Consider the following 27,225-nt stretch of genomic DNA (forward strand, 5'->3'; position numbering starts at 1 on the left):
TTGTCAACACGGTTCCACGATACCACCGTGAGAAAACATCACCTATCGCGCGCTCTCAAACTTGGATTTTTTTTGAGAACCCTATTGATATACCATAATTGCCATCAGTGGGTTTTTCGGTGAATATTTTCTAGGGTGGTATGGTGAATAACAGAGGTATACCTACAAGAATTTTCAACCCTCCCCCTTCATATTAACCTCTCAAAATTGCGTTTTTCAACTTATTTTATCGAAATTCAAAATTTCCGTTCTCCGGAGGGGGTGGTCCAAAAATGTTGTAACTTTCACAGAAAATACTCACTACGTAGGTGCGTGTGTGTAATTTTTTTCGAAAAAAATTTCATATTTGGGGGGGGGGGGGGAAATGAAAATAGGTACTTAGGCTACACTAATACTTGGTACTTGTTGAATTTTTTGCACTCATAATATACTCAAGAAGATTCATCAACTAGAGTGTAAGCATATGATCACTGCCATGAGTAACACATTGAAAAATTGAGTACATTATTATATAGAGTGATGGTTTTTCATCAAAAATTCAATATTGAGCAGCTATGCAATGTAGGTGATCGTTTGTTGTAGTTAGGTACCTACAGTTGTGGCTCAAATATTAAAAATTGTAATTTTCGTGTATTTTTACGTACATTGCTTAAAATTTTATTTTTTCCAAAAATTCTGACCTTGAGAGTCAAAAAGCGGTAAAAAATGATGACAAATCACGTTTTTTTGACAGATTTTAATTTTTTTGAGCATGTTGCACCGAGTTCTGAGCTCCGTGAAAAATATATGTTATACCTAAAGGTGTAACTGAATTTCTCAAAAAATTTCGCAGAAGGTACTCTCCCCGTTTTTATCCTACGAATTTTTGAAATTTTGAACCCCCCCCAAACCCCCCAAATATGAAATTTTTTTCGAAAAAAATTACACACACGCACCTACGTAGTGAGTATTTTCTGTGAAAGTTACAACATTTTTGGACCACCCCCTCCGGAGAACGGAAATTTTGAATTTCGATAAAATAAGTTGAAAAACGCAATTTTGAGAGGTTAATATGAAGGGGGAGGGTTGAAAATTCTTGTAGGTATACCTCTGTTATTCACCATACCACCCTAGAAAATATTCACCGAAAAACCCACTGATGGCAATTATGGTATATCAATAGGGTTCTCAAAAAAAATCCAAGTTTGAGAGCGCGCGATAGGTGATGTTTTCTCACGGTGGTATCGTGGAACCGTGTTGACAAAACGCGCGGTAGTACTGGAGATCATGTTTTTTTTCAAACTTTCTTTTTTTTGACCATGTTGCACCCCCCTTTGGGGCCTTGGGAAAATTATATGTTATACCTTAGGGTGTAATTCAATTTCTGAAAAAATTTCAGAGAGGGTACCCTCCCCGTTTTTTTTCTACGAATTTTTGAAATTTTGAACCCCCCCCAAAAACCCCCCAAATATGAATTTTTTTTTTCAAAAAAAATTCCACACACGCACCTACCTAGTGACTATTTTCTGTGAAAGTTTCAAAATTTTTGGACCACTCCCTCCGGAGAACGAGAATTTTGAATTTTGAGCACGTATGGGCACATTTCTCGGGTGGGGGTGGGGGGGTCGGCTCAAAAAAATTTTTGGGATGATTTTACATCCAAACTAACATTTTGGGTAAGTTTCAACCAAATCGGAGAAAGTGCCGATTTCACTATCTTACCCGGGAATGCTCTTTCAGAAAAAAATAAAATCCCAATTTCAGAAAAAAATCAAAACCAAATTTCAACCTTAACAATCACCTCCAACGTGATTCAAACAAATATTCAAACTGACTCAGAAGGACAAAAAATAGATATTTCCCCAAATTTGACAGAAAACCAAAAATTTCACGTTTTATCTTTAATCCAAAAATATATTCATTTATTTTCTACAAATCCGCTCAATATAGAACGAGCTAATGTACCCGAATACACTTTAAGATTAAAAGATTCCACTCCAGTATCATCTCGAGGTTACAAATTATCACCTCCCGAACGACGAGAAATGAATCGCCAAATTGAAGAAATGCTTCAAGCTGAAATTCTCGAACGATCTACCTCGCATTATTGTTCACCAGCATTTCTTTTAAAAAAACCAGATGGTACCTATAGGTTTCTTGTGAATTATCAAAAAATTAATACAAAATTATTACCAGATTATAATTCAGTGCCTCGAATCGAAAACGTCATAATGGCTCTTGCAGGGTCAAAATATTTTATAGTTCTTGATTGTAATAGTGGTTTTCATCAAATTCCCCTCGCAAAGAAAAGCAGATATTTAACAACTATAATCGTTGAAAACCAATTATACCAATTCACTCGCCTACCCCAAGGGCTAATGCTTTCCCCCGCGGCATTTTGCACGACCATAAATAGAGAATTTTCGGATATGCTATATAAAATACTTGTCGCTTATATGGATGACCTTTGCGTTTTCGGAAAAACTTTCGAAGAAGCACTTGAAAATTTGAAAAAAACACTAGATCGTTTAGATTCCCTTAATTTACGTCTAAAAACATCCAAATGCAAATTTTTCTACAATGAGATTAATTTATTAGGCCATAAAATCGATGGAAAACATATAAAACCCATCGAAAAAAACATAGAATCCATCAAAAAATTACAACGACCGAAAACGGTAACTGAGGTTAGAGCTTTTCTTGGAATCTGTTCCCACTACCGAAAATTCATACCAAATTTTTCCAAAATTACGAGTTGCATAACAGACCTTACAAAAGGCGATCCAGCAAAAAAATCATTAGTGCAATGGGAACAACATCACCAAGACGCTTTTAATGATTTAAAATCCAAATTAATATCATACCCAGTACTCGCAATTTTTGACGAAAATAGACCCACTGTAGTAGAAACAGACGCTTCAAATATTGCTGTTGGAGGAGTTATTTCACAAATAAACGAAGAGGACAACAAATTACACCCAATAGCATACTACAGTAGGAAACTCCAACCTGCCCAGAAAAAGTACTGTACGTATGACCTCGAATTGATGGCTCTATGTGACACCATATGTCATTTCCGCGAATACCTATTTGGAAGACACTTCTGTGTATATACCAGAGTCCTGCACGGTATAGTTAAAAGTTATCTGCGTTAGTCGGGTGTCGTGTGCGGTAAGCTACCAAATATAACTCATCCAAAAGCAGTTATATTAGCGTTAGCCTATGCGGATAATTTTGTAGTTAAAATGACTAAACTACCTGCGATTATACCGCGCTCTTATCGGAAATGTAATGTTCGATTCTGTCTTATCTGTTTGATGAGTCACCAAAATGTATTGTTGAGACACCAGAGAACCGAATGCGGTTAACGTATGGTTATTAACCTAACTTACCGCTGGTTGCGCGCGCCGACAAAAGTAACTGCAGTTTGTAACCTGTAGTTAAATTAGCCGATAGCTCCGGCGGTTATCCGGCTATTTTAACTTAACCGTGCAGTACTCTGGTATATACCGATCATGCCCCCCTGATCTATTTCAGAGGAATGAAAGAACCGAATTCCAGATTAGGTCGCATGATCATAAAATTATCCGAATTTGACTTCGATTTAAAACATAAATCAGGCAAAAGTAACATCGTTGCTGATTTTTTAAGTAGAATAGAAATAAATAACATTTCGAACATAACCTCCTTATCTTTAGAACAAGATAAAGACGAATTTTGCAGAAATTTAAAATCTGCATTAAAAAACGAAATTTCAAAATCAAAATTATCCCCTGTAAATAAACGAAAATTTTCAATTATGAGTAGGAGATACATGTTAACTTCGGATGATCTCCTACAGTACAAAACCAAAGACAAAAATTTCCCAGTCATACCCGCACATTTAATACCCACAATTATAAAATCGTATCACGATGACCCACTAAGTGGAGGCCACTTTGGCATACGAAAAACGACAGAAAAATTGCAAAATAGATATCATTGGAATGGCCTATCGACAGACGTTGAAAAGTATGTAAAAAGTTGCATACCCTGTCAAGAAAGGAAAAAATCTCCAGGCGCAAAACCAGGCCTATTAAAACCCATTCCACCTCCAGAGTGTGCAGTATTAACACATCTCGAAATTGACTTTTTAGGACCTTTACCAAAAAGCTACGGTAAGGAATACATTTTAGTAGGATCCTGCCGAGCTACAAAATTCGCGTTTACGAAAGCTGTCGCATCAGCCAATGCAGAAAGTGTAATCAATTTCATTACCGAATTAATCTGCTTATATGGCTGTCCTCAAAAAATTTCATGCGACAACGGTACCCACTTCCATAACCAGGCATTCAAAGATTTTTGCCAAATGTATGGGATCAACTTAGTTTTTAGCTCCACTTATAGCCCTACAAGCCAAGGTGGAGTAGAACGGTATAATAATACCTTGTGTAAAACGTTATCGTATTACGTAAATGATGAAAAGTCAAATTGGGCGAAAGTTTTGAAATTTGTAACTTTTTGTTACAATATTACCCCAATTTCAAATTTTGAAAAATTATCCCCATACTTTTTACTTTATGGAAGAGAACCGAATTTACCTATCGATAATGATTTAAAATACGATAGTAAAAATAGTCAAAGCCGACTATTAGAATTGAAAAAATTGAGCGAACTTAGGAAAAAAGTTCCAAAATTGATTATAAAAAATCAATCAATAAATAAAAAGTATTATGATAATACCCATAAAGAACTGAATTTTGAAAAAGGTGAAAAAGCCTTACTTGCAGTACCATTTGCAAAAAAGCTATCACCTAAATTTACTGGTCCAGTACTTATTATGGAGAAATTATCTCCGTTGAATTATACAATCCAGTACGAAACTGGAAATAAAAAAGGAAAAATTGAATCAGTTCATGTAAGACGTCTTAAAAAGCTAGTAAACCGCGAATAGTAGCAAGGAACATTGTTGTGCCCAAAAGATGAGATTACACCTTATGATATCTATATTTGACATTCCCAATTACCCAAGCACCGAAAAAAAAATCCTTCAAAACCGAAGAAAATTAAAAAATTGATTAGGTGGTATATTTTCAAATTTTTTTATATAAGATCGTGATTTTTTTTTCCTCTCCTCTGTGTACTTTTATTCAATTTTTTTTTGAAAAATTAATCAGCTAAACGTGATGTTCAAACACGCCGAAAAATTCGACATCTTTTTTTACTATTATTATCGTAGCTGAACTAAAATCAGTTGGTTTGCTGTATAAAAAGTTTCTCAGTCTCTTGAATAAATATATTTGGTATTACTCTTTGTTTAAAAACTGGCATTTCGATATTTTTTTTTTCTTGAAATCACCGCTCTGATCAATTTGTATTCAGCTACTTCTGTATCATACGATTAATTTTTTCCCTTATGAATTAAACAAAGATTACATTCGAAAATTCTTTTCTCGTGAATTCAACCGCGAACCAAGCAAATTATTCTCGACGACAAAAAAAAAAAATATATAACAAACTCGTACTTACCAAGCATTTCGTTGTTTTCCTCCATCTTCTATACTTTTTTCGCGGATGACTATCGGATGTTGAATAAAACCAATTTTCAACTCGAAAATATTCCAAAATAACACAAATCAATTTTCACGCAGAAAGATATAAAAAATTTTCAACTCAAAAATTCACACAAATTGAAATTGCAACGATCACTTTACATTTAAAATCTACTCAATTACGATTGCGAAAACCACCTCCTTTAAGGTACTTCATACGAATGATTATCCTTCTACACAATATAATATGATGATCATAATGTGACAATTTTTTTGCTGATGGTGCAAAAAATTCTTAACGCCACGAGTACTTTTTTTTCCACATCTCTATAAAATTCCACGATTTATCTCTGATAATGGAATCTATTGTCTACACATATTCTTCCAGACGGTAAAAAATTTTTTACCGGATGCGAAACATAACCCCTCGTCGCAAATATGTCTTCCTCTCCCAGTTCCAATATTACGTGGAAAATACAAAAAATAAAATAGAAAAAAAAAATGGACCTGAATAAGAATTTGGAAATGTAGACAAGTGGGGTATCAAAATGCATCAAAATTTCACGCTGATTCCAAATATACTATCCATTTTGATGCATACTCAACCCCCCAATTTTTTCCCCCAATAAAATGGACAAATACTTTTTTTTTCAGATGGTCCAAGTATTTAATCTTTCATCAAGGGTTAGGAAGCATGCTCTCGCGATGTCCTATTACTTTATGCAGGAAAATACGAATATAATGATATTCTGTGGAAATAAATACGACTGGGATCCTACAAAAGAAATTACGATATTGCCTTTTGGCCCCCTAGATAGATACGATAACGATAACTTGGTCGAATTAGACTCATTTTTTCATCGAATTTTTTTTCTACTTGACCAAGAAATTTATGTTTATTTTGTCCCCATTCGATATTACGAAAATCATTTCGATGTAATTCTTTCAAAAAATCCGATCAATATTAACGATTTTAGATTAGAAGGAATTGATGTTTAAAAACCCAGATTTTTTTTCTATTTTTTTTTGATATTTTCTACTTATTTTTATTCATATATTCAGGTTTTATCCTAATTTTAAACATACCTACTTAATTTTTATGTTAGTTTTATTTTTATTTTTCTATTTTTCTATTAGTACTTCTTCCTTTCAAGATACCTATTATGACTTCTTTTTTTTAAGACCTTTTTTTTATTCTTTCATTTTTTCTCTGTTTTTTTTTTTCAAGATGAAATTCCTCATGCTACTGAGTTTTCTATCCTTCGCCCACCCTGAGAACCTAAAAATCGAAATTACCACTGGCTCCTTTTTGACGAGATTGGAAGACGTTGTTGTTTACGAGAAAACGATACCATTGAAATTCCTGGTGAACTACAAATTTCCCTCCTTAGACGAAACACCAATAAATCACCCATATTGTGACCAAACCGATGAAAATTGCCTGTTCTTCGCAAATATCCGGAATTCGTTTCGTGAAATGGAAGATGTCATCAACCTTCACTTGGAACAAACAAAATTTGATGGTTTCTACATGTCTCCAACCCAAATCAACCGAAAAAAACGCGGAATTCAAGCACTTGGTGATTTTCTGCAATGGTGCTGTAATACAGCCACCTTGGAAAATTTGTATCCTTTGTATGCTAATGACGAAACATTGTTAAAATCCTACAATAGTTTAAAAACAGAATTGACTTATCAACACTCCGCACTTTTGAATATTACGAACAATCTTAATTTATTTTCAAATGAGATTTATGGTCATTTTTCTGCTGTCACCAATTCATTAGATTTAATTAACAGTGAGTTTTCTAATTATAAAAACAAAACGAACAACATTCAAAGTCTCCTTCCAATCTTATCAAAAACACTTCGAAAACTATTTTTTGAATCCTATTTCTCTTCCATTGTCAATCATTGTAAAGAAAACAAACTTCCCTCCTCCCTAGTTACTCCTACTATGTTAAAAACCCATTTGCAAACCCTTCAAAAAAATATCCAAAATTTTGGTTACACTCTATCAATCCCAGATTCAGAACATACCCATTATTATACTATGAAACTAGCAAATTGTCAAATTTCTCCTTCAAATATACTTATAGATTTAAGAATACCATTAAAAAAATTATCTTCGACTTGGAATCTCTTTAAATATATACCAATTTATTTTAAAAATGACGAAGAATTATGCATTTTAAATTCTGATCAAATGATTATTGCTGTTGATTCTGGAAATAGTGTAGTTAGAGAAATATCCGGTAGTGCACTCTCTTCATGTAATCATGACTCAAAATTATGTTTTCTAAATTATTATGACTCATCCTACGAGTCCCCCGAATGTGCAAAATCACTCGTTTATAGTCAAGATGTTAAAACTCTAAATAAAGTCTGCAATTTTCGATGCGAACCTTTGCATCGCCAAACAATAATTCGAAAAATCGGAAATTTTCAATATGTCATTTCAAATCCGCAAAAAATACTTACCATTTTCAATACCTCAAGTAATAAATACCTCGATCCTCTCAATATTGATTATAATTTATCCGGTGCAATAAAAATTGAGCTCCCCTGTAATCTGGAACTTCACCAAAAAATTGATGATGAAATACAAACTTTAATTCCCCAAGAATTTCCTTGCTCGATTCATCAACCCAAATTAACCACTCTCAATCGAATTCTACCTTTACAATGGACTTCTATCCCAGACCTAAGTCTCGATTTTGGAACTAAAAACCCCCTAAAATTGAAAAATCTAAATACTATTTTCAATGAAAAATGGAAGGAAACGACCCCTCACTTCGAAATAAAAAGATCCATAAATCAAATTGAACAAAATCTAGGCGACATTCTGTTAAATCAAATGCCCCAATTCAACAGTGATTCTTTTTTTAATACGTTTCTTACCCTCTGGCTCTCATTTCTCAGTGCATGTCAAGTATTAGTATTTTATATTATTCTTAAAATTTTGTTACGAAAATAAAATTCATTTTTAACTTGATATTTTAAGTTTGTAATTGCCTACAATCACATCACCATTTAAACCTATTTTGTACTTATTTTTACTGTGAATTTTTTTTATTTTTTTTATTTGTTAGAATTATTTTTATGATAGGAAAAGTGAGGTCACTTTTCTCCCCTAGGGGGGGATATATGTAATGACGAAAAAATCGTCCATATTTACCTCTTCATAATTTTACCCCATCTGTAAAATATGTATTACTTCGTTTCGGTTTTATCACTTCTTTTCAATACTTTTAAACTATGTATAAGAAAGAGCGGCCTCTTATAAAACCATTCCATACCTTTTCCTCGCCTTTCCCTATAATGCAAAGTTTTATTGAGCTGCTTGTTAAAAATGTACACCCATTGTACCTTTCCCTATAACGCAAAGTTTTATTTTGCTGCTTGTTAAAAATGTACATCCATTGTTTTCTATAAAAACGTCAGTGGCTTCTTGAATCCATCCTATACCTTCCTATACTAAAAAACAATCAAACAATAAAGTTCTCCTTTGAAATCCACTTCATAAAAAGTGCAGTGGCTTCCAAATGTAAAATTCCATATTTTTCAATGCAACCTTTTCCCAATAAATACTCAGCTCTCAGCTCACTAAATCATCAGTTCAACTTCAGCTTCTTACTTTGCTGTCTTAAGTTCTTTACTAGTACCTACCTAGTTTTACTTTTATCAAAGTTTGTGACTTCAAGTTGTACCTACTTGTTCGCGATTATCTTAAATACTGTTGTGAATTTATTTCCGACAATAAACTTTTAAAGTGAACTTTTTCGAACTTTTAATTCGTTTAATTAATCGGAGATCCTGTCATCACAGTAGGTACCCATACCTACTCTATTTTCGACCAACCGAATAAATTGGCGATTTTTTCGAGGCTTTCTGGCGATTTCAGCAGATTTTTGGATTCTCCACTTTAGAAAAAAAAAAAAATCAAAAATGGTGTAGGTATATGAAATCATCTTTAAGAATAACAGAAATGCAAGCAGTTTTCCTGGCTTCTTTGACAAAAAGTCTTGTTTTTTTCAAGAACTGTCAAAAAGTCTGTGTTTTTAAAAAAAAACTTTTCAATGAATTCTTGTTTGTTTATTTTTCTTTCAAAACTTCAAAATTTTGAAATTTTTTCACTTTTTTTCGTACATAGGTATACTAAAACAACTCTTCTAAGTGACCTTTTTTCCCAATGTGTTCCTGGAGATCAATGTGAAGTTTCTGGTGAAGAATGAAAACGTAAAGAACGGAAGAATGGGTAAGTTGACGCATTTTTATTTCAGTTGGTGAGTTGGTACATATTTGTGAATGCCTGAATGGCACTTTTGAAACGTTCGCTGTTGTATGAAACCGTAACAGTGGATTCTCAATTGATTTTAATTTTTCTGGCAATTAGAAAAATCGTGTGACGTTTGGTTTCACAGGTTTTCGAAGCAAGCCCCTATTGAGATCTCAAAGGGTATTCCCGGATAAGATAGGTGAAATGTCCCTGTCCTCGGATTTTTGATTTTTTGATTGAACATTGTTGGGTACCTCTAAAAAAAATTGTAGACCCAAAAAATTTGCCCCCCCACCCCCCCCTGTCCACAATAACGAAAAAACACTTTTTTTGGAAAAAAATCGCACTTCAACGAGTTTTGAATAAAAAATTTTGATTTTACCCAAAATATATAAAGGAAGCATGGGTCTATCCACATTAGTTTTTCGAAATTTTGCGGCCCCCAGGGGGGGAGATATTGACAAAAGAAAATTTGAAACCGTCATATCTCCGAACCTAATTCTGGAGCCCAAAATTTTTTTTCTTCTGAAAATAATATATTCAGGTAAGTACTATTTTTGGAAATTTTTTCAAATTTTTTCTCCAGGTAGGTCATCTTCAAAAACTCAAAAAACTCTTCAAAATGTGTTTTTTGTGTCATAGCACCTTTTTTTTTAGAGGAACCCAACAATGTTCAATCAAAAAATCAAAAATCTGAGGACAGGGGCATTTCACCTATCTTATCCGGGAATACCCTTTCTCCAGGAACTTGAAATCGCTTTATATGGGCCATAAATGATTTCAAAAACTTGAAAATAAAATTGAGATGCGAAATTGAAATTTCAAGAATTGGATCGAAAAAAGAAAATAAAATTAGGAATTTTGACAAGGTAGATAACTCAACCGGAATAACTGTTCTTGAACAAGACAAAGCTAGTGTGGAGATAGAATTCTGCACATTACGATATGCTATTACAAGCACATCTCCATGTATAGTTCGTCACATATCCTAGCTACCTACTAAAGGCCTAGCAGTACCTAGCTTCTGAGAGCTTCGTAGGTACCTGGCGACTTACCGCCTCGTTACCTACTTTTCGGACACTGAGTGTATTTACGTATACCACACAGACATTTATCTAATAATATTTATCTTACAAAATAAGAAACATCTTCAGTTGTTATTCCATGTATTGTTTATTGATCAAGTACATAATAACAACTTACTCAAGCTATATTATTTATACTGGCCTGTACAGTATTACGAAAGGAGAGATGGCATTTCATGCCTAAGAAAGTGCAAAGCACATCACCACAGGGAATAGGGAACAGTACACGGATGTGGGAAGGTCCATATATGTTACTCATTAAGATGAGATTTACAATAAGGATCTACAGTTGTTTTACATAATAACTCCTGGACCCGAGTGCATCTGGACAACTCTATCAGTCTAACTGGAACACAGATCATATTACGAAATAGATCACTTGATCGCAAGCTTCACCAGTTCATATTTCGTATATGACTGAACTTGTGCTACTAATTTAGCCTATTAGATTTACGCAAATGTATGGTATAGGTACAAGCCTATACCATCTCCGGAACACTGATATCCAATGTTGTATCATCGGGAGTCGCCAAATGACTGGTTTCTCTAGCGTATGTTCTCTCGATACGAAGTAGTAAGAGAACTAATCCGCTAGGTGTCGTATTACGGAACTATTTTTAATGTTGACTAGAGGCAGAACGAATTTCTCTCGCTTACGCGACCGAGAATGCATCACAATCTGTCTCTACACTAGATCGAAAGAGCTTACAAAAATTACTTTATCAATATCACCAGTCACGATTTAAGATGCTCTGGTGCATTTTTCGTTTTTTGGCAAATTTTTGAAAATCAAATTTGAGGCAACCATGAGAAAAAAAATCAAAATTTTATCAAATTGACCTAGGAACCTGAAATTTGGAATGTAGCCCATTTCAAACCCATCGAATCAATTGCAAACTGTTTCGAACACTTTTGAGTAGTTCTGGAGCCTCCAGCAGATTTTTGAATGTTGAAATTTCCTCAAAATTTTACCAAAAGTGTTGGAAAATTGAAATTTACTCTGTACTCTATTTTCAACTTTCTGTGTCGACTTGAGCTGCTTTCGAGCTGTTTTGAAGATTCTCACGACATTTTGGAAATAGAAATAAGTCTAAAACTCTCAATTTACTTTCTTTAGCTCGTGTGCTCTCGACTTGTGCTTGTTGATGACCCACTTGGATTTTTTTAAGTTTTCAGCTAAAAATTACTGGTACCAAATTACCAATTACCGCCCTGCCCTATTGACGCTCTTTTTGATTTTTGGTTTAGCATACCTACTTTTAAAAATTCAAATTTGGCCATTATTATGAAAATATCGAAGTTTGATCAAATTGACATAAATAATATCTAGTCAGAAATTTGGTTTGTAGGTACCTCTACCTACTCTTTTTTCGACCTACCAAATGGATTGGTGATTATTTCGAGGCTTCTGGTGTTTCCCAGCAGATTTTTGGAATCCTTAGCTTTCAAAAAAATAAAGTTAAATGGTGTTATTAATATGACGTAGCTGAAGTTACCCACATCCACATCCACATCCACAGTGAAATGCACACAGCTAAGCAGAGCCGAGCAGCACTATGAAAACCTGGTTGCTTATTTCCAGATCAAGTGTTCAGAAACTAAAATAAATGAAATCACTGTGCCCTTTAATAATTATTTTTTACTGGTTAGTAGGGGGAGGGGAGGGGAGGGTAAGTGAAAAGAGAAAAGAGTATTTAAATTTTAATTTTCGAACTCCAATCCTTCCAAGCTATTTTCTATTATATTATACAGCATAGTTGGTGTCGGAAGAACACATTTATTTACAATTACAACTTCCAGGTATGCTCATTGGGGAGGTGCTGGGGTGTTTTCAAAATTCAATGTTTGTCATTTCCCTTCCAAAATGAGGTACCAAAATTTTGACAAGTGTGCATGGTTTCTGAGGATGATGGAGTGCCAAAATGGGTTACAAAACCCCAGTGACCCCCAAAAAAGAGCACTGTGGGTGGGTTTCAAAATTTTCAGAATTTTCAAATTTCATCAACAAAATGAGGTACCACCAAACAAACTTCATATTCGGGTTCTGGATGTTGGCCAAGGGCAATCACCAATCTCAAAACCCCAGTGACGCCCAAAGGGGAGGTGCTGGGGCGTTTTCAAAATTCAAAATTTTTTCATTTATCTTCCAAAATGAGGTACCAAAATTTTGACAAGTGTGCATGGTTGGTGAGTATGATGAGGTGCCAAAATGGGTTACAAAACCCCAGTGACCCCCAAAAAAGGGCACTGTGGGTGGGTTTCAAAATTTTCAAAATTTTCAAATTTCATCAACGAAATGAGGTACCACCAAACAAACTTCATATTCGGGTTCTGGATGTTGGCCAAGGGCGATCGCCAATCTCAAAACCCCAGTGACGCCCAAAGGGGAGGTGCGGTGGCGTTTTCAAAATTCAAAATTTTTTCATTTATCTTCCAAGATGAGGTACCAAAATTTTGACAAGTGTGCATGGTTTGTGTGGATGATGGAGTGCCAAAATGGGTTACAAAACCCCAGTGACCCCCAAAAAAGGGCACTGTGGGTAGGTTTCAAAATTTTCAAAATTTTCAAATTTCATCAACGAAATGAGGTACCACCAAACAAACTTCATATTCGGGTTCTGGATGTTGGCCAAGGGCAATCGCCAATCTCAAAACCCCAGTGACGCCCAAAGGGGAAAATTTTGAATTTTGAAAACGCCATTGCACCTCCCCTATGGGGGTCACTGGGGTTTTGAGATTGGTGATAGCCCTTGGCCAACAACCAGAACCCAAATATGAAGTTTGTTTGCTGGTACCTCAATTTTGAAAATTCCAAAAAAGTGTGGATGGGGCCTCACAGTGCCTTTTTGGGGGTCACTGGGGGTTTGAGGGCAATTTCGAAGTTGGCTAACGATGTACTATCAGCTACAGTTGTCAGTTTGGCAGTACCTCATTTTGGAAAAAATTTTGAAAATTTTCAAATCCCCCCTGCACCTCCCCATATGAATGCCCGGGGGGCTATTCACCAAATTTGACATCCACATGTCGATAACTACGAGTGGCGAGTGTGTTTTCGCCACAACCTCATTTTGTTGATGAAATTTGAAAATTTTTAAAATTTTGAAACCCACCCACAGTGCTCTTTTTTGGGGGTCACTGGGGTTTTGTAACCCATTTTGGCACTCCATCATCCACACAAACCATGCACACTTGTCAAAATTTTGGTACCTCATCTTGGAAGATAAATGAAAAAATTTTGAATTTTGAAAACGCCACCGCACCTCCCCTTTGGGCGTCACTGGGGTTTTGAGATTGGCGATCGCCCTTGGCCAACATCCAGAACCCGAATATGAAGTTTGTTTGGTGGTACCTCATTTCGTTGATGAAATTTGAAAATTTTGAAAATTTTGAAACCCACCCACAGTGCCCTTTTTTGGGGGTCACTGGGGTTTTGTAACCCATTTTGGCACCTCATCATACTCACCAACCATGCACACTTGTCAAAATTTTGGTACCTCATTTTGGAAGATAAATGAAAAAATTTTGAATTTTGAAAACGCCCCAGCACCTCCCCTTTGGGCGTCACTGGGGTTTTGAGATTGGTGATTGCCCTTGGCCAACATCCAGAACCCGAATATGAAGTTTGTTTGGTGGTACCTCATTTTGTTGATGAAATTTGAAAATTCTGAAAATTTTGAAACCCACCCACAGTGCTCTTTTTTGGGGGTCACTGGGGTTTTGTAACCCATTTTGGCACTCCATCATCCTCACAAACCATGCACACTTGTCAAAATTTTGGTACCTCATTTTGGAAGGGAAATGAAAAATTTTGAATTTTGAAAACGCCCCAGCACCTCCCCTTCGGGCGTCACTGGGGTTTTGAGATTGGTGATCGCCCTTGGCCAACATCCAGAACCCAAATATGAAGGTTGTTTGGTGGTACCTCATTTTGTTGATGAAATTTGAAAATTTTGAAAATTTTGAAACCCACCCACAGTGCCCTTTTTTGGGGGTCACTGGGGTTTTGTAACCCATTTTGGCACTCCATCATCCTCAGAAACCATGCACACTTGTCAAAATTTTGGTACCTCATTTTGGAAGGGAAATGACAAACATTGAATTTTGAAAACACCCCAGCACCTCTCCTTTGGGCGTCACTGGGGTTTTGAGATTGGTGATCGCCCTTGGCCAACAACCAGAACCCGAATGTCAAGTTTGTTTGCTGGTACCTCAATTTTGAAAATTCCAAAAAAGTGTGGATGGGGCCCCACAGTGCCCTTTTTAGTTTTTGGGTAAGAAATAGCTTTAATTAAAGGATTGGAATTTTTAAAAAAAATTTGTTCCTAACCCCCCCCCCCCCCTCCCTCATCCATCACCCAAGACCAAGGTGGACAGTGGAGTATTATTTATTTGTGTCTGGAACTATGCAACCAGGTTTTCATAGTGCTGCTCGGCTCTGCTTAGCTGTGTGCATTTCACTGTGGATGTGGATGTGGATGTGGGTAACTTCAGCTACGTATGAATATGAATTTATGAAATCATCTTTCAGAATTGAAGAATCATCAAAACAAAAATGGAAGTAGTTTTCTTGGCTTCTTTGACAAAGTCTCGGTTTTTTTTTCAATGAAATTTTTTTTCTTTTTCTTTTGGGATGTTGAAATTTTGAAATGTTTTCCAATTTTTTTTTTTTTTTTTTTTGAAAATAGAATCTACCTACCTACCTACTCTTCTAAGTGCTCCATTTTTCCTATGTGTTCCAGGAGATAAATGTGAAATTGTTGGTGAAGAATGAAAACGGAAAGAACGGAAGAATAGGTAAGTTGCTTCATTTTTACTTCAGTTTTCTGTCTGTACCTATTTGAATTTCTATACATTATTGTGAATGGCATTGAAACGTTCGTTCTTTTATGAAATTGTAACAGCGGATTCTCAAGTGATTTTTGCATTTATCTGTTCATCGGATGAGCTATTAATATACGAGTACTTAATGCTTATTCTATTGGAAAGAAATGCACTTATGGAACAGTCATTATTTTCGAAGACTATAGTATGGTTGACTGTTGAGAGTTCAGATCCTCAAAACTGCTGGAAGTTTCGAATGGATCAAAAACTAGTAGTTGTTGATGTTATGGGAGTTGAATCGAAGGAATTCATTCACATTTGTTGTCTTTGCTAAAAAAAATTTTAAAAATCGACCTCAAAACAGGTTTTCTGAATTTTCAAAAATTCACCAAAAATCAAAAAACCTACATCAGCCTTTGAAATTTTGGTTACTGGGGTTTTAAGAGTAGAATATTACAAATTCGCCACGGAAAAACTTTTTTTTTCGAATGCAATGATTCCAACATTTCTTCAAGTTTTCAGCTTTAGGGTGCTGGTGCTACCGCCCAATGATGTTTTGGGCTAAAAATTGTCAAACTTTGAAAATTCCAGGAACTGGAAAGTGGAAGTCGAACTGAACTGAACAGTGAACATTGAAAATTGTAAAAATTAAAATGGTAACCTGAAAAATGAAAATAAAATTTAAGTCTAAAATAAAAATTGAATAAAAAATTAGGTGAAGTGGTGAGGCCCTGTCTCCAACTCTCCATTCTCCCTTTTCACTATGCCTATGCATGAACGAAACGAAAGGTCGATGCTGAAAAGACGAATCGACATCACTATATCTAGTTTCGGTTTCGGTTCCGTCAGTTCCGGAGCTGAACAAGTGTGCTACGTTCTTGCAGTCCAGTTCGAGCTGTAGTTCCATGTTCCATGTTCCAATATCTATGGGTGTCAAAATCAACAATAATTCTGATAGATAAAAATGAGAGTTGGAACTTGAAAACACGGTTGTGTGAATATTTGTGTTGCTATATTTCATATTTTCAAAAATTGGTTGTATTAGTTCATTTGGATGGTCGAAAGCAATGCCCACACTTTGATTTACATCAATTATTTGATCGTAAGTAAAGTACATACCTACATAGTACATACAATGACATATTGCATAGAAGTGCATAACAAGATTAATATCATTATTCAACTCGCGAATGATAATTTTGTTAACATTTTTAAATTCTAGAGAACCGAATCAAGAATTATTCTACGATGACCGAAACCGTATCCAATGTATTCGACGTTGCCTATCCAAGCCCGCCAACTTTGCTAGAAATCTCATATATCAAAGTTGCCGTAGAATTATGGCGAAGTAGTATCCGTTCATACCTCGTCCGAGACACTCGATGTCGATGGGGCAGCTTCAATTTGAAGGACTGTGAGCGTACTCTGCTCAAAAAAGCAGGTCTTCCTGATTTGCCACCTAAGATTTACGACTTAGTGGAAGAATATATCAACACGTTCAGAGATTCAGTCTCACAATGGCTGGATTACCATTGGGACAAAGTATTCCGTTGGTGTACTGATATTGGTAATCATCGCTACTTCATTTTGAGTATGTTCCGTGATTTTGCTTGGGACCGGAATGGCACAATTCATTACGTTCGTACAGCCAAAAGAATGTTGTCCTGTGATAAAATCTGTAATGAAACAAAATTCACGATCGCTTGTTTTTACTGCTTCGAAGATGATATCAAACGAATTTGGCCATCTGTCAGCGCAAAGATGCATTGCCATGAATTTCCTTTTTCCAGAATTCCAGAATTATGCTACTGGATTTGCGATATTAAAAACGTAGTTTTTGAGTATACGGATAGGAGATGGGTAAATGAAACTATTGATGTGATTATGCTCAAGACATGCAACTCGAATAACTATACGCGCGCGGAGTATTTTTGGAATCAACTGCTGCAGGGAAGGATGTCGCAAACACCTATCAAACTGAGTACGAGCGTTTGGGAGCTATTCGCTAGGTATATTTTGCAAAGATTGAGCGAACCTCGGCTGGAAAATTTTCTCGCTGGAAATAAAAATGCTAGTAATTTATTGATTTCTCTATTGATCTACGGTAACACTGCCACCAAAAAACTTGTCCTTCCAACTTGGATGTTCCTTAAAAACAAAATGAATAAAGACACTTTCACCATGTTCATTCAGCTATTGCTATTGTCAGAGACTAATTATTTATCACGTGACGAACGTATGGATTGTACAAGTCCAGTGTATTTGGCCTGTGAAATATGGAAAAGCGCCGCAGAGGATTTAAAAAGGGCCGCTTTAGATGATGTGTTGCCTGAACGTTTGTGGTTTCACCAAGCCAAGTGTGCATTGGATTTTAAAGAAATGAGATTAATGATCACAATGCTATCGGATGCCAGCTTCGAAGAAAGGAGTACATTTTGGCACAAACATTGGACTATTTTGATCTTGAACGCAAATGTCGAAGATATACTCAAATTAACGAAATTGTGCTTCAGGAACGAGGAGGAAATAGCTTCGTTCAAAGAACACATGTTTCAGTATGAAAATATCAAGCCGTATCTCATTCACATGCTGAGAGGTGGTTATGTTAAGCGAACGAATATATTTTTGTCTTTTTGTAATTCGGATGCGCAGAAAAGAATGGAATTGAAGCAGCGTTTTTTGGAGTTGAATTGGCATGACGCGGATAAGTGTTCTTTGTGTAAAAACTTTCTGACCAAAGAAGAACGCGTTAGTGAGTTTATTAGCGACGCTGTTTGAAGTGGATCTGGATACGGATTCAAGTTCACTACCAGTAACCGAAGACTGTTAATGTTAACTCTAATAAATATTGCATTCGCTGAGGCCTTGGCTGTTTTTTTTTGACATTTTTCTGATCCAATATTGGATTAGGTATTGTTTGTATGTTTGCGTTTATGGATTTAATTGTTGTCTTAGCAGAGAATAAATGGATCTGATCGAATCAGATCAGAGTTTTGATCGGATAAGATGTTTTCAGCGTTGATCAAAAAAAAATCCGGTCGCGGTTATGGTTAAAAATTCAACAAGGGATTCGAAATTTTGGTTAAAGGTTACAGTTGAGGTTACATATTCATTTTTAAAAATTACGCTCAGGTTATTAGTGATCATCTTTTTTGGTCAACAGTCAAGGTGAAGGATAAATTTTTTGGTGGTCATTTTTCCATGTTGAGTTTAAAATTTTGGTAGTTAAAATTAAAATTACAATTAAAAATTTCTAAAACTTTTCTCTGAGTTTGACATTTTACAATTAGTCCGGCATATGACAATAGGAGTAATTGCACCCCCCCCCCCCCCCGCCAACCCTCCGGGACAACTTTTTTCTTAAAGGGGACATCCTAAGGGACATTTTAAAGCAAACTTGCCAAAAAAAAAGTTGGCCTTACTTACAAAATGGCGGCCATTTTGATTGACAGGTCAGCTGAATTCGCAAACTTTGCGTTTTAACATAGGACTTGCATGAACTTTTTCAAACTTTACAAAGGTAGATCGAAAGATCATGCAAAAATTTATCACCTGTCAAAATTTCAAGTGCTAAAGTGCGTTTTTCGATTTTTGGTGAATTTTTGAAAATCGAATTCAGGCCAAAAATGAGGGAAAAAATCAAAATTTTACCAAATTGACCAAGAAAGCTGAAATTTGGGATATACCCTATTTTCGACATGCCAAATCGATTGGAAACGGTTTCAACCCGTTTTGAGCAGTTCTGGAGCCTCCAGCAGATTTTTGAATCTCGAAATTCCTACAAAATTCCATCAAATTGGAGTTGTAAAGCTGAAATTTATTCTAAGAACTAATCTCAATACGCTACGAAGTACTGCAGGTGAATTTCAAGTCTTTTTGGATCCTCCAGCGACTTTTTGAAAATTCCTGAAGCCTCCAGCAGATTTTTGAAACTTTAAATTTTCACAAAATTTCATCAAGTGGAGATGGAAAGCTGAAATTTACTCTACACTTCAATTTTAACACCCTCTGAAAACGACTTCTGGTGGATTTCAAGTCATTTTAGAGCCTCCAACGATTTGAAAATTACAGGAGCCTCCAGTACATTTTTGAAACTTGAAATTTCCCCAAAATTTCATCAAATGGATTTTCCAATCATTTTCACATTTTACTTTTCTCCTTTTTTCAGTTTTTTTCCCATCGTGGTTGTAAATTTTCATTTCCTATTCAATTCACCCCATTAAAAAAATGTTGAAAATCCGAAAGCTAAACTAAAAGCTATAGCGGTTAGATAGCTTTATGAATTTGAAAATCTAAAGCTAAAGCCAAAAGATTCAGCTTCAGATTTGCATTCCTGATTAAATCTGCGAGCTAGATTGCAAGCAACTTCAATCTGTTTTGTTTGGTTTGGAACCTCAACAGGTTGTTTAGAAACTTCTATTTTTCAAAAAATGCTTAGAAATCTGTCCAAAATATTTACAATCAGAAATCAGATTTAATTTTTCGGTGAATCGCGCTATGTATTTGAATCCGATTAATTTTTTTTTGTGAATCGCCCATCTCTGGTCGGTTACGTACCGTTGTAATAGGTACTTTGAAAAATGAACAAAATTAGGTACCTAATAATGACTTTTTGCATAACTTGCAAATTTAAGGAGCTACAAAATGATTTTTAATTTCAAAAAATCGCGATGAAATAAAAAAATTTGTTGCGATCATTTTTTTCCACTCTAAAATTTAGAAAGTTTTTGAAGCTCAACAATTTTTGATTTTGTAAAAATTTTGTTTTTACAACAATATTCAAGGTTTAAAAACGTTTTAAATTTTACAGCAAGAAAAAAAAATGATTGTAACAAAATTTGTTCATTTCTTGACGTACCTAGTATTGTATTATTCAATGGGTATCAATTCCGCATTTATTTTTTTCATCGCAATTTTTTGAAATTGAAAATCCTTTGTTGTCTGTTCAATTTTCAAGTTGAACAAAAGGTCATGATAGGTGATGTTTGTTAATTTTTCAACCGACCCCCCCCCCCCCATGGTCCATGGTCAAAATTGGATTTTGACTCTTGGATTTTGAAAACTTATTTTGCCCCTTCAATTTTGAAGTCTGGCCACACCTTCACCATACTTGGTTGTATCCAAATCTGAAGTAAGTATTGGCATCTACATACTCTCTTCACATGGATACCCGTATAGAAAATTAGGGGAAGCGAAGCGTTAAGTTAAGAGTAACCTGTCTCCGTCCATTCTCACTTTCATCATGCATGAAAATGTTTGGAAGCACTGAAAGAACGAATCGACATCTAATTCTGGTTTCAGTTTCGGTTCCGGTTTCCTCCATCAGTTTTCGTGCTGAACCAGTACGCCACGTTCTTGCAGTAAGTAGGTACAGTTCACGAGCGTCTGTTTTGTTACAAATGGCCCGTTGGGGTGGCATTTTTTTTTCTGTGCTTGAAACTTTTTCGAGTGTGGTGTGTTATACGTAGTACGTACGTTTTTTGTTTTTAATTTTTTTTGTATAAATTTCGTCCCTGTGTGTGAGCATTTCAGCATTTGTCTCTTATTGTTATTGTATTGTGGTACTTCTCAATTTCTCACCTCTAAAAATATGTACGTATCATACTTTGATTGAATTTTCAATTATCTTCACTTTTAAAAATGAAATTCAATACTGAAACAAAAATAGAAAAATTAAAGTTGGCTCCATATCCCACAAAAGTAGGGTTAAAAAGTAAGTAAAAGTAACGAAAAAAATATATAGGTACGTTTTTAGCACCGATGTAAAAAAATAAAAATAAATATGAAGGTGAGAAATAGCTTTTTGGCACCACTAATACATTTAAAGTAAGGGGAAACAAGTATTTAAAACAGGGATCGCGGAGGGAGGGGCCTTCACCTCCAGCTCCAGCTCTCAAATTTGAAAAAGAAATAGGTACCTCCGGCTCCGGCAGCTGGATCCAGCTCCGGAGATTTTTTATAAGTACCTCCACCTCCTCCTCCGGCTACACTCGAAAAATTTCAAGTACTTCTTGCTCCGGCTCCGGAGCAAGGTCAAAAAAGGGTACCCTCCGGAGGGCTCCTACCCTCCCTCTCCCCTCTGTTCCGCGATCTCTTATTTAAGAAATACGATGTTAGCTGCATACTCATACAACAACAACACCAAGGGTAAATCTGAAAATTCAATCAAAGTATGTTACGTACATATTTTTAGAGGTGAGTAGTTAGAGAAGTACCACAATACAGTAAGAGGCAAATGGCAAATGCTGAAATGCTCATATACACACACAGAGACGAAATTTATTTTAAAAAAAATTAAAAATAAAAAACATATGTAGAACACTTGACACCACATCCACACACACACCACACTCGAAAAATTCCAAGTCCAGAAAAAAAATTCCACCCCAACCAGCCATCTGTAACAAAACAGACGCTCCCGTTCGAACTGTAGTTGTGTAGTTCCATGTTCCAACTGTAGTTCCATGTTCCATTCCTATTACATTCTACTCATCTCAAAGTCAAAATAAAGTCAAAATCCACCATTCTGCCATTCTTTTTAGATTCTATTGTTTATCTCTGATGAAATGAGAGTTAGAACAGTGGTGTGTGGATATTTTGTGGTAAATGGTAATATTTTATATTTTATATTCTCAAAAACTGGTTCTACAGTATCAGTTCATTTGGATTGTTGAAAGCAATACCTGCACTTTGATTCACATCAATCATTTGATAGTAAGTGTGTACATAGAAGTGCCTAATGAGATTGATATCATTATTCTACTTGCATAAGGTAATTTTGTAAACATTTTTCTTTCTATTCTATAGAACCAGTATCAAGAATTTTATGATGACTGAAACCATATCCGATGTATTTGACGTTGCTTATCCAAGCCCTCCAACATTGCAACAAATTTCATCTATTACAGTTGCCCTAGAATTATGGCGAAATGGTATCCGTTCATACCACCTCCAAAACAGTCAATTGAGCGGATTCCATTTGAAGTACTGTGAGGGTACTCTACTCAAAGTCAAAGGAGGACTTCCTGATTTGCCGCAGCGAATCTACAACATACTGAAGGAAAGTATCGTCACGTTTGGAAATTCAATCTCACAATGGCTGGATTACCATTGGAACAAAGTATTCCGTTGGTGTTATGGTGTTCATTACTGCTTCATTTTGAGTCTTTTCCATGATTTTGCTTGGGACTGGAATGGCACCATTCATTACGTTCATACAGCCAAAAGAATGTTGTCCTGTGATGAAATCTGCAATGAACAAAAATTCAGGATCGCTTGTTTATACTGCTTCAAAGATGATATCAAACGAATTTGGCCATCTGTCAGCCCAATGTTACGATTATTTGAATGTCCGTTTTCGAGATTTCCAGAATTACACTACTGGATTTGCGATCTTGAAAACGCACTGGTTGAGGTTACAGGACACGTAAATGAAACTATTGAGAAGATTATGCTCAAGGAATGCGGACCAAATAACTATACTTGTGCGGAGTATTTTTGGAATCGTATGCTGAAGGAAAGGAATTTGCGAGCACTAATCAAACTAAATACAAGTGCTTGGGAACTATTCGCTAGGTATATTTTACAAAGATTGAGCGAACCTCAGCTCGAAAATTTTTTCACTGGAAGTTATGCCGGTGATTTATTATCCTCTCTAGTAATCCAAGGAAACACTGCCACCAAAAAGCTTGTTCTTCCTACTTGGATGTTCATTAAAAACAAAATAGATACAAACAGTTTCACTTGTTTTACTCAGGAATCACTTTGGTCAGAAACGAACCATTTTTCACGCGACAAACATCCAGATTGTACAAGTACAAGTCCAGTGCATTTGGGCTGTGAAATATGGAAAAGTGCTGCTGAGAATTTGAAAAAGGCCGCTTTAGAGAATGTGTTGCCTGAACGTATGTGGTTTCTTATTCTTAAAACACATCGTTCAACCACATGTGGAGAAATGAGATTCTTAACCACAGTGCTATCAGATGCCAGTTTCGAAGAAAGGAGTACATTTTGGCACAAACATTGGGCTATTTTGATTGTAAACGCGAATGTCGAAGATGTACTCGAAATAATGAAATTGTGCTTCAGGAACGAGGAGGAAATAGCTTTGTTCAAAGAACACATGTTTCAGTATGAAAATATCAAGCCATATCTTATTCACATGCTGGAAGATGGTTGTGTTGAGCGAGCAAATAAATTTTTGTCATTTTGCAATTCGGATGCGCGAAAAAGACTAGAATTGAAGCAGCGTTTTTTGGAGTTGAATTGGCATAATGTGGATTATTGTTTTTTCTGTATCAACTTTATAACTGAAGATGAACGCGTTGTTTGAAGTGGATCTGGATACGGATTAGAATTAAGTTTACCAATATCACCATTTGTAACCGAAGACTGTTAACTCTTAATTATTATACCCTGTTTGCTTACGCCTTGGCTATTTGTCATGTCATTCCTCTGATCTGATTGGATTTTGGATTGCTGTTTGTATGCTTGCGTTTGTTAATCTGATCCGATCAGATCAGATCAGATCAGAGTTTTGATCGAATTATATGTTTTCATTATTTTCAAACCAGTCAGATAGGTACAATGTGAAATACCAGTCACCAGTCTGGACCTTCCATTAGGCCTGATCGGATTTTCACCCGTGTGATACTATTACTTACTTGGTAAACTTTTTTATTTTGGTATACCTACTTAGGGAAGAAATCTGGGGACCCAATTAGGAGTGTTGGAGGAGGATTGAATCGATAAGAAAATTCGATATTCATATTTAGCACTTCCATTTCACAAGAACAAGATTTTTTAAAAATTTATTTGTATTAGAGAATTTGGTGGCTCGTGGGGCGTGGGGCGTTGCAAGAGTTGAACAAGAAAAATGTAGTTCAAATTCGTAGGTATGAAACAATGAGTTACATGATATTTTGGATTTTTTTACATTTTGACCAAAATTTTGAGGCTTGCCAATCCTTATTCCAGTTACAAAAAATAGAAATGTACCTGTGCCCACTGGATTTTTTGCAAATTTTCAAAATTACAGCTCCGAAATTTGGCTAGCTTTCAAAAGTTAAAACTTTCAACAAAAAAAGCTCACCTTTAGTTTTGAAATTTTTGGCAACAAATATTTTTGAAACAGTACTGCACCTACATACTTTTAATTATCTAGGGTACCTTTAAAACAATGTTAGCAGATTAGAGATTTTTTCCTACTTAGTTGTAGCAATATAGGTATCCAGGTAAATATTAGGCTGTAAAATTCAGTATTATGATGAGCAATAAGTAACAACACAGCTGAAAAATAAATTACAAGCGTCTAGAGTGGTTTGGAGGTCAATGATGACGATTGTCTTTCTTTTCCAAAACATAGGGAACCTACAAAAAATGTTGAGCCAATTCGGAGGACCTCGACTTGAAAGTTGAAACGCAATACCACTGAGAGGCAATGTAGCGTATGGGGCAATAAAATGACAGACAGCCTTCTAAAGAAATTTTACACCCCTCATCCTCCCTCCATTAAAATACGTACATACATTTAGGATTTTTTAAAAGAACGTTGAGGTTGAAAATGGGTTGTTTAGTTGTTTACTAAACAGAATTTTGAAAAATATTTGGAAAAGTTGGGAGAGAGGGTGTTTCAGAAATTGTCTGCAAAAATTCAACTGTAGATACTACTCGAGGAGACAAACAAAAAACGTTGCCTATCCTGTGTGAATTGGGGAGCCACATGCTTCGCAAAACTCAAAATCTATTAATTTTGAAAAAATGATGAAAAAATAGAAAACGTGTTTGAATCATTCAAATGCAGAGCTGTGGCCTGTGGGTCTAAAACGATTTTGGGATTGGGTTTTGGTTTTGGGATCAATATCCATTTTGGGATTGCCGGATTGGATTTTGTTTCAGTTTTGTTCTTCTGAATTTTATTTCAGTTTTGGTTTTGGGATTGAAAAAATTGCTTTGGTTCTAGGATGAAGCTATTCTGGTTTTGGGATTTTCATTTCAACCAACTTTAAGCCCAAATTGACGAATGGAGTGTTGGACCCTGCAGGGGGTCTAAAAAGTGAGAGGTTTTGACATGGGGAATTGCTGAATTTGCTGAGGAATTTCTAGGTATTATAATCTGAATTTCTGAATGAATGAAAATAATTGATAAATGATGTAAAATGATAATTTATCACAAATCAATAACATATTGGGAAAAAAAGGTCATAAATTGAAATCCCAGAACCAAAACGAGTTTGTTTCAATTCTAGGATTGTTTTGAGATTCAAATATCAGTTTTGGGATCGAGTAAAATAACAATTTTGGTTTCATGATAGGTTTTGGCCGGTTTGGTATTGCATTTAATTTAATTTAATTGGTTCCGGTTTCAGGGTCGTTTCGGACCCACTGCTCTGTTCAAATGATGCCCATCCCATAAGCCATAACCTATACCTATACATACTATAGTATTCGAGTGGACAAACATGATCTTCAAAATTGAAAGGGCAAACTTGATTCAAAACTTCCAAATTTGTCATCCCCTAGATTTTCAAATTGTGTTTGCCCCGCCCCTTCAATTTTGAAATTTGAAGATGTGCAAATTTGGCATTATAATTTTTTGTGTAGGTAGGTACGTTCAATTGCCAATTGTTCACTCAAATCATCTATGGTTTTCACAACTTTGAGCTTTAAGTACTTTTCAAAGTTTTAAAAAAGAATAAAATTTTAAATTGTGAACATTTTGGTATTCTAATCTAATTTCTAAAACACCTATGTGCTCACTAAAAATTTCTAGTAGGTAGGTAATTTCAATTCAAAGTGTACTTACATGACAAACTGCGAATGAAAATAAAATATATAGGTAGGTACTTCATAAAATCGTTGTTTTGTTTGTGCCAGGGATAGAAAGCTGAATGATGAAACTTTTTGGCTTTAGCATTTAGCTTTCAAAAATCCCAAATTTCCTCAGCTTTTAGCTTTAAGCTTTACAATTTTTTTTTAATGAGGTGAATAGAAAAGAAAACTGAAACTTGAGAAAAGTAAAAGAAAAATAGTATTAGTAAAATCTAAAATCTATAAATCTACTAGAAGAACTCAAACAGGAACTGAACCAAATGAATTTGTAAAAAAGCTGAAAGAAAGCTGAATAAATAAAGCTTTTGACTAAAGCTTTTAGCTTTCAAAAATCCCAAACTTTCTCAACCTTCAGCTTTTAGCTTTTAGCTTTCAGCAAGCTTTCCAATTCCATCCTTGGCTTCCAGAGCTGGGGCGACTCGGAGTCACGTGGAAGAGTCGCAGGGAGTAGCAACGGTGCGACTCAGAGCCGGACTCTTTTGAATAACTCTTTAATTAAACTAAGTCGCAATTTCGAGGAGTCTGACTCTTTTTTTTGAAGAGTCGCGCCACGCGACTCCTGCGACTCCCAAAATCACAAAAATTATGACCCTGATATAATACGGTACGTATGCGTAAAAACAGTGTGAGATTTTAGTCGGGGGGAGGGGGAGGGCGCATAAGAATCGATTGCCCTCCCCCACCCATCCTCCGGGACAAC

At 35.6% G+C, this 27,225-nt stretch overlaps 2 protein-coding genes across 2 annotated transcripts; both read left to right on the plus strand.

Moving 5' to 3' along the window:
• Positions 1–16,599: 16,599 nt before the first annotated feature.
• On the plus strand, positions 16,600–18,559 carry LOC135834266 (uncharacterized). Its single transcript, XM_065348109.1, has 2 exons — positions 16,600–16,797; positions 16,918–18,559. Exons 1-2 carry the CDS (start codon positions 16,608–16,610, stop codon positions 18,471–18,473), a joined length of 1,746 nt encoding a protein of 581 aa, XP_065204181.1. The 5' UTR covers positions 16,600–16,607; the 3' UTR covers positions 18,474–18,559.
• A 3,262-nt stretch (positions 18,560–21,821) lies between these two features.
• On the plus strand, positions 21,822–24,121 carry LOC135834273 (uncharacterized). The gene is made up of 2 exons (XM_065348122.1): positions 21,822–22,409; positions 22,503–24,121. The coding sequence occupies exon 2, from the start codon at positions 22,522–22,524 to the stop codon at positions 24,025–24,027; it is 1,506 nt and encodes a 501-aa protein (XP_065204194.1). The 5' UTR covers positions 21,822–22,409; positions 22,503–22,521; the 3' UTR covers positions 24,028–24,121.
• Positions 24,122–27,225: the final 3,104 nt, after the last annotated feature.

This window comes from Planococcus citri, chromosome 1, assembly GCF_950023065.1.
Source record: "Planococcus citri chromosome 1, ihPlaCitr1.1, whole genome shotgun sequence".
In the NCBI taxonomy this organism is placed as follows: domain Eukaryota; kingdom Metazoa; phylum Arthropoda; class Insecta; order Hemiptera; family Pseudococcidae; genus Planococcus; species Planococcus citri.